Below are 13,066 nucleotides of genomic sequence, written 5' to 3'. Positions count from 1 at the left end.
AGTATTTTGCTTGTATCTCTTGTTTCCTTTATTTTATGAGACCATTCACTGAACTTTTCAGACACACCTTGTATACTTTCTTACTAAGTTTATTTATATGTAATATATAAAAATACATATACACACAGTCTTGCATTTTTATTAGTCATGTTTTTCCATTTGTGGGGGTTATAGAATCTAATGTCTATTGTTTTTCTCTCTTCTTCAGGATTTTTCAGAAGTAATTAATAGCATTGTAATTGTAGAGATCCCTAAGCCTATTAACCTCAACTTGGGTTTGGATGCCATTCTAAGACCGTTGTTCTGACATCCTACCACTTCTTCAAAAGATGTTTAATAGTAGATATTGGCATTAATCCTCTTTTTCAGAAGAAAACATATTTCGCCGAGTTTCGAGCATTCTTCTGACATCAGATCAGTTTCAGTTCCATTATAAGCTCTTCGATGTTCTTTATTTCTCAGATGTAATTTTCGTTACTCTTTTAGCTGCTTGAGTCTTCTTGATTATACTGTATCTTTCTTAGATAAAATTAAACTGCAGCCTACTGTAGACCTGTTCAAGCCATACTTCCCAGCAACCTCAGACATCTGCCCACTCTCTACCTTTGCTATTATACTCTCACCTTTCGAAAATAAAAACCAACGCAAAACTTAACAAGTTCCCACCTGACAGTCTTGCAAATACTATGAAAGAATTGTTTCTGTCAAAAAAATAAAAGGCTGGAAGTACAAGGGAAAGTTTCGAAGTTCGGAGAAATACTATCTGATCAGTACGAGGGGTGTTCGAAAAGTATCAGACCTTTATTTTTTTCCACGTGAACCAATGACGTGCGGGAGGCCTCCTTCGGTGGAGATGTGGAGGGAACAGTCATGCACAGTCCTGAATTTTTTCCTGCCCGCAGGAAGCGTCAGTCGCTGGCAGTTGGCCTATGAGTGAGGATGTGTAGTGAGTCCTCATCAGATTCCATTAAGTTGGAAAATGACTGAACAACATGAGCAGTGATATTGCATCAAATTTTGCCAAAAGCTTGGCAATACTCAAGCGGAAACCATTTGCAAGATTCAACAGGCTTTCGGGGATGATGCCATGAGCAACACACGGATAAAGGAACGATATAACTGCTTGAAAGATGGCTGCACATTGGTGGACAGTGAACTGAGTTCAGGCAGACCCTCAACAAGCCGAAATGAGACTGTCGTTGAGCAAGTGCAAACTTTGGTCATGGTGGACCATTGTATCACAGTCAGAGAACTTGCGAATGAGACAAGAGCACATCAGTGGACAGCGAACCACCTGAATGCAGTGTGCTCCTGTCTCATGGAGGAGACAGTCATGTGCAGTCCTGAATTTTTTCAGGCCTGCGCATGACTGTCCCCTCCACATCTCCACCGAAGGCGGCCTCTCGCACGTCATTGGTTTACTCAGGAAAAATAAAGGTCCAATACTTTTTGAACACCCCTCATATATACCAGGTTGAGTGTCGATGTCAATGTCTCCCGCACTCCAAAAAGTTTTGAAATGTTGCCCAAAGACAAGGGAAGACCAATCGGTATTCATTATTTTATGTCGCTTCTTGTGTTTGTTCTATGAGGTGTTCATTGTCCGAACATAAAAATCTTTCGCGAAACTGTTTATTATCCGATTTGTTCGTTAACCGATCACCCACTGTATTTAATATTTTCTTATGTCCTTTCAACATTGTTGTGGAAATGGCGCAAACAAATTTGTAGATGGAGTTAGTAGACCTCCAGTTATTTTCTGAATTGAAATATATGTTTGAAGCCAATGACAAAGTGCAGTTTTATGCAAAGGATCTGTAAGGATAAATTTCCCAACCCAAAACAACTGGTGATAAGCATTACAGCTGCAATGGGAACCACCTACCTTTGTGAAACTTTTTTCTCAAAATTGAAGATTGTTAAATGTAAAAGTTGTAATAGAATGACTGATGAAAATTTAAAAAACCAACTATACTGTACAACATTGAAAATCCCTGTTGATATTAAAAAATTAAGTGAAAAAATTGAAAAACACATATTACATTAAAATAATACAAAATACTGTATAACTATAGATGTTTTGTTATAAGTAAATATGTGCAGCCCACAGTGTATTTTTATTTTTGGTTTTGGCCCAGTTTCAGTTGGATACTGATCTAAATCTTTATTTTGTTGCTGAAGCCTGTCATTTTGAACATATTCTTCAACAAAATAAAGCTCACTTTTTTGTATCAATTTCTGCAAAGTTGTCTTTATTCTTTAGTCAGAGATTACTTGTATGCTATTTGAAATCATCTTAAATTGATTCCTTTTTGTTACTTTAGTCCTGAAACAAGCCTGCACCACATGCATGCATATACACATATAATGCTGGAAAAATCTCTCTTGTTACTGGAAAGATGTAAGTAGATACTCTGGATAAGCTTTCCTTCTAACTTAAGTTGACAAATTGAAAGCAGAGAATTTTTTCTTTAAGGTGCGTAACTTTTAAGTTGAATTAGATAAAATATGTGAAGTGGCAAAAAAACATGCAAAAGGTTAAAATAGCAATATTATATTTAAAATTAAAAATTCTATCACCACACTTTCAAGTCTGTTACTTATCATGCCAACAATGTTAATTAGAATGGGAGTAAACAGATTGTTACATTTTCTTAAATTAGAATAAGAAATAAAATATTTTAAAATTTAAATATCATTTTTTTGTACAAAAGTACTAACATATAATAGTTAAAAAAATATTTGTTCTGAAATATACCTCATTTGAAATGAATTTATTTTACAGATTAATTGCACAAAATTGGATAAAATTCCATTACCTATATCATTATCACTCTAATAAATTGAAAAAGGCTATTATTTCAATAGGTTCTCACTTTTATGAAATTGATTTCCAGAAACTATCAATAGGCAATTCATTTAAACTAAATTTTCCATAGGTTCAGTAAAATAAATGAAATTACTCTCTTGGAAATAAACTTTGAATTGAAAAATAATACACTGAAGTGGCTAACAAAAGCATGCAATACTTAAATATGAAATTTTATGTAATCATAACAGACAACTTATATTAATTGATAAACTATGCAGTTGTAAAACAAGCAAGTACACTGTATTTAAAATTTAATAGCTTGGTAGAAAATATCTTAAAAACTTTACATATATGACATAATTTTAAATAAATAATATAATCAAGATAAATTACCTTCTATGTTATCTTGACTTTCTTCATTTTGTTCATTAACAGAATTTTCTCCCAAATTTATACTAGTATCTACCTTCAGAAAGCTTCCATCTAAAGGATCTGTTATAAAAATATAATTTTCTTCTGTTTTATTCGAATGAGTCTTTATTGGTGTTAACACATCATCTAATTGTATAATTAATTCTTTGTTATCTATTTGTGTAGTTAATTCTTTATTTTTAAACTGTTTTTCTTTCATATGACACACATCAAAAATATCATTATCTATTTTAGGCAGTTGTGTTTCATTATTCTTATTAGTTAAGCTTTTCTTTTTAATACTTTTCCGTCTCCTTTTAGTCTGAAAAACAATTGGAGATATTTCTTTTGACGTATTTTCATCAACTGAATTTGTTACAACTAATTGATCACTATCATGACAATATTTGATAGATTCAAATTTAACATTTTGTTTGCTTGAATTTTTTGTTTCATTAGCATTGATATTTCTTTCAATATCAATCTTTTTTTTATCTGTAGATATTTTATGATTTTTAGATTTCTCAATAGCAGATCTAATTTCTTTAATTGTATTTTTATCAGACTCATATATTCCATTGTTATGAGAAAGCAATCTACTTCCATTTTTTTCAATTTTGTTATTTCCTAATTTTTCATTTTCATTTGTAGAAATTAATTTTGTATTAGAATTTACATAACCGAGACCTTTATTACAAATGTTTTCAAAGACAACAGATGAACTTGTTATTTTATCACAGTTATTTGATATTTTTATGGGAGATGAATTCTCTGAACTATTTGTATCTTCCACTTTAGAAAGAGAAGCAATAGTTGAATTGAGCTCAGATATTGTAAATGTTTCTCTTTTCAGACTTTTCTTCTCATGAGAAATGATAAAAGTTTTTCTTCTGTCAGGAGATTTTCCTTTAACTTTTGTACATTTTTTGTTAGGTGAAATTTTATCAGAAGATAAATTTTCCTTAAATTGTGATGAGTTTTGTTTTTGTACATTTTCTTCAATATTGCAATTATTTGATATTTGTGGCACATTGCTAGGTAATTCATATTTATTTTTATTTCTGGATATTGGAATTAAACTATGTTTATTTGAGTAACTTTCAGATGATTTATTTGAATCAGTTTTAGAAGAATTATCCTCTGAAGCTAAATTAAAATTTTCTGTGCATTCTCTCATAACCATTGGAGATTTATTAATTTGAGTTGGAAATGAAGAATTAACATTTTCATTTTCATCAGTGCTTGAAAACTGTAATTTTTCATTATTAATATAATCCCTGTCTGGACTTAAGTTCCTTTGTGATCGTCTTCTTGGAAGACTTTTTGGTTTGCTATTAGATCTTGACCGAACATTAATTTTTGACATATCTGTAATAAGAAAAAAAAATCATTCACATTTTCAGTTACAGTTTTCATATTTTAGTTTCAGAATACAAGATAATGAAAATAAATTATATGTATATAAAGAACTGAAAGAAACGGATATTAACTATTCTAACATGAAAATAATTAACCTTTTAATGTTTTACTTGTAAAACTAATTAAATTATGTAAAATGTGATCGAATAAAAAAAAAATATCAAATTGTCAATAAAAATACTTAGTATACCAAGCAAATAAATGTGCAGCAATGTTAATTTGAAAATTCATATTTTCAAATTAATATTCAGTAAAGAAATTTTTCACTGAAAGAAAGCAATTTATTTATGTAAGCATTTTTGATATAATCACACAAGTTTCTGATATGAAATCAAGCATACCAAGTGGGCAAGGTACTTGCCTGATATACAACTTCTGTAAACTAGATAGATACAAGGTGGTCATTAAGTAACTTGACTAATTAATCTCAGAAGTGCAGAAAGCAAGGAATCTGTTCACTTTGCAGGATAAGTGCAGGGTAACTTGCACTTATGATACACAAAATTAAGGGTAGAAAATTGAAAATTTTCAATACAAATACAAGGAATTCATGATGTCTTGAGATTCTGCATGAAAGAAAACATCCAAAGGCATTGGAACAATGTGTGCAAAATGAAAAACAACAGAGATAGCAATGTTTGAACAATGGGAAGCAGGTGAACCAATATCCATGACAGAAGACCCATACAGGTTCAAAGATGAGGTGGCAGCATCATAACTGAAGCTTTCTGTGACATCAGCTGAGAGTATAAAAGCATATGTTGAGCAGAATTCAACAAAGCATGTATTCTCCCATTTTATCCCTCATCTGAAAACATGTCCAGTCTACTATAACTGTGATGTGTGTTCTACCTCTATTTTCGCGTATTATGAGTGAATGTCACTCTATATTTACCCTGCAAAAGTTTTCATGAATTCCCCACTTTCTGCACTCCCAAGATTGCCATTAGTTGGTCAAATTACTTTATGACCACTCTAAATACCAACAAGTTTGCAGGAGTTGGAATTGAATCATATTCTAGATCAGGAGTAGCAAACATATAACATTGAGAGAAATCATCTGGTACATAACGTATCATGCAATTTTATGGTTTATCACCCAATTGGTATTTTTCAATCAGCTTCTTTACATTTATTCTAATTTAAGTATATTTGTTTTGTTTCTTTAAATATTGTTATTCAAAGTCTAAATCTTTGGCATGCATGAACAAGTTTAATGATAAGTATGCCTATCATATGGCATGCAGACTCAGAAAGGTTCACCACCTATGTTCTAGATTGTTGTTTTAAACATTTCTAAAATTAATTAAAAATTAATTTTATTTAACAAAATTCTCATTATATAGTAATTCTAACATATAACTTACAAAAATATATAAAATTAAATTAATACATTTCCAATCTATAAACAGCAAAAGAAATTCTGTATTGAATTTGCATTAAATATAATCTAATGCAAGTTCAGTCTATCAAATAAAGTAAATAAATTTTTGTTATTTATGGTTAAAATTTAATTATTAATTTATGATATTTATAATTTTAAAAATATAATTACTTTCTTTCATCACTAAAATGTATTATTGCATTATAAGTTATTTCTGAATTTTTAAATAATCTTTACACAGAAACAAATTTAAATATCATCTAATATTTTAAACTAAGATAAGACAAATACAGGAACAGATGAAAAGAATGTATCTACTGTAAAAATATAAACAAATACAGTAGAGCGTCGATAAGTGGAACGTCGGTAAGTGGAATGGTCGGAAAGTGGAACGATTTTCAGTCGGACTGTGTCGTGCTGAATCGAATGTTTTTGATACTAAATTTACTTCTAAAGTATAATTTTCATGTTTTTTATATTCTTTAATATATTTATTTTGTTTGTACAAAATGCAGAAATAATTTTTAACGATACGATAGCCTCGATGATTATTATAAAAATTTTCGTTAGGCTTAAAATCGACGAAAACTCAACACGAAGCGACACGCAACGGAGAAAAATTCAACAGGAAGCGATACGCAACGGAGAAAAATTTGAACATCGGACAGGTTAATGTATTTTTTCGTACAAAGTCGGAAACTGGAACAAATCATTAACTGGAAGGACCTCAGTCCCCAATTGGTTCCACTTATCGACGCCCTACTGTATAGCACTTTTAGCAGTTTTATTATACATTATAAAATTAAACTAAATAATACAGACAAATTACTAAATTTTACTGTATTTTAAAAATTCAATTAAAAAAAAAAGCATTTGTGTATTCATTATAAGATTTTAAGCTTTTATTACTTAATGTATACAACAATAGTTTGTATTTAAAGAAAAAAACCTAAAAAATTCTTAAGATTAAAAAAAATAACAGCAATAATAAAATTTCTAATAATTTAAAAACTGTAAAGATAGTTCTAGTTATGTAATCTACAAGTATTTAGTGTACATTAAAATGCTATAAAGTATTTAAAGGGTAATCATAATTAAAGAGTAAGTACCCAAAGCTCTCTGAGGAAACAACTATTGGAGAAATCTCAACTAAATTTGGTATAAATACTATCTTGAGTATGTATTTTCAATTTTTAGAAAAAGTTTTTATTTGAAAATTTAGCTTCTACGACAAAATTTTGCATTGTTATCAACTTAATGTGAATATTACATATGTTCTCCAAACAAATTTCAGGAGTTAAGTAACAAAGTGAAAGAAATTTATTTCAATTACAGATGTGGTAACAGATGCAAAATTGATAATTGAATCAAAGATATAGCTCTATATGCCTTCCATCCCCATGCTGTAAAAATTGCATTCTGGCATAATAAACTCAATAACAAAATACAGTGGATCTGCATAAAGTTGTTGCATATGTTGTAAAATTCTGTCTTTTAAGACAGCTAGATTGAGAACACTGTCTAGATAAATTATGCTCTTTAGTAATCCTATAACCAAAATTCACGAAGGCAGTATTATCAGCATATTTTAAAAAATACAGGGCATGCAGGTTAAAAATATAGAAATTATAGGATGCCAATAATAGGAAATTTGTTGAGTGTGAGTTTAGTGAGAGTGGTCCTGATATAATTTTCTTTACAAAATGAGAGAGAGAGAAATACACAAAATATGTGTATCTACATACAATACAAAATATCTCTCTAATTTAGTGTCTAGATAAAGTTATTAGATTTTAATAACTTTATCTAGACACTATTTAGATACAGATAGAGTAGCTTCAAAGTGCAATATCTGTAAGATACATTTTCAGATACTCTCTCTACTCTTTCTTTTAGATTATATTTTCCAATATAATTTTACATTAGTTTAATTTCATTAATTATGTGAGAAGTGAACAAGTAAAAGGAACTCAACATCACCTTAACACCAGGGGTGAAATCAACACTAAATCCAGAACCTGTTACCGGTATTCTTTCTATGAAAGTTTGAAAACGTTTGTGAAGAAAGGTTTTTTCACACGATTTACACCAGTAACAGGTTCCAGATTTAGTGTGAAGTAAAAGGAAACAACTCAAGGATGATATCATCAGAAGCTAATATATGTCAACTTTCTGACCTGAGAGAGTGTCAACTTATGCTTTCTCAGTGTCAGTAGTGACACCTTTTCCACAACTTTTAGTCACCTCTAAGGTATTGGCTGCTTTGAACGTGATGAGAAATGGCCGATTCCAGAGTCATTGCCCATTCTTCCAAAAGTTCAGTTTATTGTGTCTGTGTGCCTTTCTGGATTAGTGCTCTTCTATGCCCTCTACTTGCTGCTTCTCTCCCAAACTGTTAACTGAAGGACTACATTCCGAAGATCCTTAACGAGGATTTAGGTCCGAATTCTGAGGTACCAAAAATTTGTAATCTCTCTCTCCTTCACTGCAAAACATGAATACTCTGTGTAAGGTGTTGTACTAACTTTTGTGCCATCTAATAAATTTGTTTAAGTTAGTAAATTGTATTAAGTGAATCAATTCCAACTGAATCTCGTCCTTTCCTAATCCATCCTCTTACCCCTAGTCTCACATGAGACCGTATATTGCCACCCAGAAAAACGCTCAAAACTTGTGTAGTAGGCATAACCTACTTGGTGTCAGAATTAGCACACCATCGTCAGAGATGCTTACAGTGGTGTCAGAAGGAAAAACCATAATAGAATCTGACAATGACCTGGATGTCACCTGACAACCCTACAGTTAGTATTAAAATGAATACCATTAAATAGTTATTAAAATAGTAAAATCTAGTATTAGTTTTAAAACTAGGATTTTACTTATCAGGTCAGTCCATAAGTCCGTGCGCATTTTTATGACCTTGAGAAAAATTTTGTTTTGCTGTTAAAAATGTCAGTCTAATGTGATAATTTTTACACCGAAGTGTTAAATTGGATCTCATTCATATAATACTGTTCAGAATTGTGAACATTTCAGTTGTTTATTTTCGTTAAAATGAAAGTAACGGACGAATACAAAAGACATGTTTTATACTTTTTACTTTTAAGTGGTGAGAATGCTACAAATGCAGCCAAAAAAATAAATACTGTACATAATCAAATCGTAATTAGTGCAAGGACTGCGCAGAAGTAGTTTGAAAGATTTAGAAACAATGATTTTAGTGTGGAGGATAAGGCTCGTACTGGAAGATCCATTGACTTTGACGACGATGCTCTCTCTGCACTAGTCGAAGCGGAACCATCGTTAACAGTTGACGAAATTGCGGAACGTTTAAATTCATCCCACGGAACTGTTCATAGACACCTATGACAAATCGGAAAAGTTTCAAAGCTAGGAAAATGGACACCGCACGAACTGTCAATAGCTAACCGACAACAACGTGTAAACATTTGCACGTCTCTTTTATCCCGTATTGCTTTAGAACCTTTTCTTGGTAGGCTGGTTACCGGAGACGAAAAATGGATCCTCTATAATAATGTGACGAGAAAAAAACAATGGATGGATGGCGACAAGCAGCCAAAACAGACTGCAAAAGGTGGGTCGCATCCAAAAAAAATTCTTTTGTCTGTTTGGTGGGATATGTCGGGTGTAATTCACTTTGAGCTGTTAGAACCTAATCAAGCAATTACAGCTCAAATGTACTGTGAGCAATTAGAGCGTTTAAATGAAAAATTGAAAAAAAATCGACCGTCGTTACGAAAAATACGCACGAACTTATGGACTGACCTGATATTTATAACAGGCTAGTTGAATCTATTACATTTCAACATTAACATAGATTCAAAGATATTGTCTTCAAGTTTATTTCTACATTTGTTTGAAGTAAGCCCACCCAGTATCAAAGGCTCATTTAACTGATGCTGATAATAGGAGAATACTGTTATACATTAAAAACATAGTTTTAATGACAGAAATTTTTCAGGAACTGTATGTTTATGAATTTGTCTTGCAACTCTAATGTGAGAATCTGAAGTTAGAGATATATTTTATTTAATAAGTTTAAAATTTAGATATATTATTTCGGAATTAAAAGTAACATTTTTCCACTTTTTAACAATAAAAATTGATGTGAACAAGGATATTCAACTTCTTTTTTACCAATCTACTTCCTAAAAGAGATGTCATCATTTCCCATGATAAACTTGTAACAAAAACAACTAATTGTCAGATGAATCTGAAGTCCACATTGGAGAAAATTTCTAAATTTAAGGGTCTTATGTGCCTGATTCAAGGTGAATTTGGCCATTCCAGCCAGTTCTCCAGACTTTTGTTTGTGCCTAGTCTCCTCCTACTTCACAACCTCTGCCTCTCATTCAAATCAAAATCAAGATCAACGATTATATTCAGAGGTATTATGTCAAACTTTATGTAAGCTCTCTCTCTCGATATTTAGAGGTATAGGTGAATAGGAATCGATATAGCAATAGATTATTCCTTTATGTATTTCTTTATTATATTCATTAAACTTTTGTTTGTTATTTGTTAACCTTACCCTCTGATCTCCCCATTCATAATCAATAGCCCTCCTCTTAGAAACTACTATCGTGAGTTAGGATGCAATATTAAATAAATTTAATCCTAACTGGTGTCAGGAATCCTGACAGGAGACAATGCTTTTACAATCATCTTGTCTCCAAATTCTTAAATTAGTATATTAAGGCCATCTAATGACAAAGTGAGCAGTTTTTACCAAACCATGTCGATTACGTGTCAATAATAAATCTCTATTGATCCCACTTTTCACACTAACAACACTTGTAAACCTGTTGTTGACTCAGGATGGGATGAGTCCTCATTTGCATCATTTGAGACTTCAGATTAGTTAAGCCACTTAAGTCATTCAATGACTAGTCAAGTCATTGAATGTTTCAGAATCAATACTATCTGCAATTTTCCAGAAAATACAGAAATATCAAATACATTTTCATATTTTCTTTAACCTAGCTTTATAGGCCAATTGAGGAGTCACAATATCTATGTATCTTAGATACCAAATATACATCCAAACTGTGTCTAGATACAGATACAAGTGAAATCCTAGAAAATACCTACATACAGAAACAAGATAAAATTTAATATCTAGATATCCCCAATGTAGCAAAATGAACAGTATTTACTAAATACATAATAATAGTTTAAAACAGAGCTATTCTTTTTTTAAATATCTGGAATTTATGTTGACAATAATCAGAATTGGAGCTATCATATATATGATTGCTAAGGGTGTGACAGAAGAATGTGATAGTTTTCACAGAATTACTGTGCCACACTTGGATCATTTTAGAACAAAAACATACACAGGAAAAAATATAGTACAGTACAATTTACTAATTATCACTTATTTCTTAAAAATAATATTTGTCAAGTGGCCTCCATAACAATGAATACACTCTTGAAATCAGAACCAGAAATTGTCCATGACTCAATGCTTTAAAGGAGCTTCAATGACTCAAATTTCACCAATGATGTTTTGCTTCAATGTCAAGAAGTTGACACAAACTGTAAATTTCAAATATCCCCGTAGGATAGGATAAGACCTGGATTATTGATTTGCATTCACTAAATATTTTTTCCAGCAACATATGTTCAATCACTGACAAGTTCTCCATGTTGTTCAGAAACAGAGCACTAACTGCACACTCCAGCAGTCATATTTCCCTCACTATGCTCTGCCACTATGTACAGTATAGCAGTATTTTGAAATCTCACATTCTCATGCCATATCCTGTATTTAGAAATCTTCAATCACATTAAATATTTCATAAATAGAAAAGTACTTAAAACACGTGTTAAGTCTAACTTGCTTTGTGGTATTGTGGTATGGGACTCTGCACCTAATAACAGTAACCAAACTACAGAGATTACAGAATCAGTTTATGAGAATCCTTTTAAACAAAAATTACTTTACTTTCATGGTAGATGACTTTGACATAGAGCAGTATTATACATATCCAGTATATTAAAAATTTATTAATATTTTCTGTAAGTATAATTTTGATATAAATCAAACAAAAATGAGTGCTTGTTTAAATCTTAAACATCACAAAGAGTTGAAATACACCACTAGATATCTTGAGAATAGAATAATTCTGAGAAACTGGTTGATAAATGGTCAAAACTCTAATTGATAAATCTATAAAACACTTAGCCCAAAAATACACTTAGCCCAAAAATAAAAAAAAGAAAATATTTTGTTTATTTTTATTATATTAATGTAATTAATATTTTCTTTTAATTACATTAAAATTTTTAATATTTCTATGGAACATATAATTGTGATTTTAACCACATCCTGCAGCATCAGCACAATAGATCAATCACACAAACTTTCCTAGTGGCATTAAACCATTTTGAATTAGATGAATTTAAACTGAAGAACATGTTTCAATAATTTATATTACAATTGTAATTTCCTATTATATTGATAAGGGGTTTTAGAATGAAAAAATATAATGTTCATAATATAATTCTGAAGTCTGTCCTATAAAGACAGACTTCAGAATTATAGGAATATGGGGCATGTAAAAAATATAAGAAAAACAGGAAAAATAGGACATCTGGCATCACTGCAGAGGTTCAGATCTGGTGATTTTGATGGCCTTGACATTGGAAATGGTTGGCTAAGCACTCCTACTCGAAATAAATGTTGCAGTAAAGCTTGCACTTTTAAGCAGTTATGTGGGGTGCACCATTGTGCATAAAGAAAAATAAGCACCATAATTGTTGAACTGCCAAATTGCAAAGAATGTTTTTTGACTTCATTTATACCTAAATTTGTTTAAAATATGTAATATACATATTAAGGAAACAACAGCACAAAATTTTACCCTGGTGGATAAATTCTGAAGTATATTTTTTCATGCAAATTGAAACCATATACATATCAAATTTGGTTGTTATTTGCCAATACTTCTATCTGCAAAGAGCTCTAAACAACTACTCTAATTATGATCACCCTATTCTGTTATTTTCATTACTCT

At 31.0% G+C, this 13,066-nt stretch overlaps 1 protein-coding gene across 3 annotated transcripts in view; it reads right to left on the bottom strand.

The window, feature by feature from the left end:
• Window positions 1–13,066, bottom strand: part of LOC136984164 (probable serine/threonine-protein kinase DDB_G0283337) — a 68,623-nt gene that overhangs the window by 37,488 nt on the left and 18,069 nt on the right. For all 3 annotated transcript variants that reach the window (XR_010882158.1, XM_067281097.1, XM_067281096.1), the window contains exon 6: window positions 3,206–4,591. Coding sequence is in view for 2 of the 3 variants with exons in the window: in XM_067281097.1 (XP_067137198.1) it covers window positions 3,206–4,591 (1,386 nt within the window). In the remaining variant the exon portion in view is untranslated. The remainder of the gene's footprint in view (window positions 1–3,205; window positions 4,592–13,066) is intronic.

The sequence above is a fragment of the Centruroides vittatus genome, unplaced genomic scaffold (assembly GCF_030686945.1).
Source record: "Centruroides vittatus isolate TY-2023 unplaced genomic scaffold, ASM3068694v2 contig_905, whole genome shotgun sequence".
NCBI lineage: Eukaryota > Metazoa > Arthropoda > Arachnida > Scorpiones > Buthidae > Centruroides > Centruroides vittatus.
This window is presented reverse-complemented; position numbering and strand designations above follow the sequence as displayed.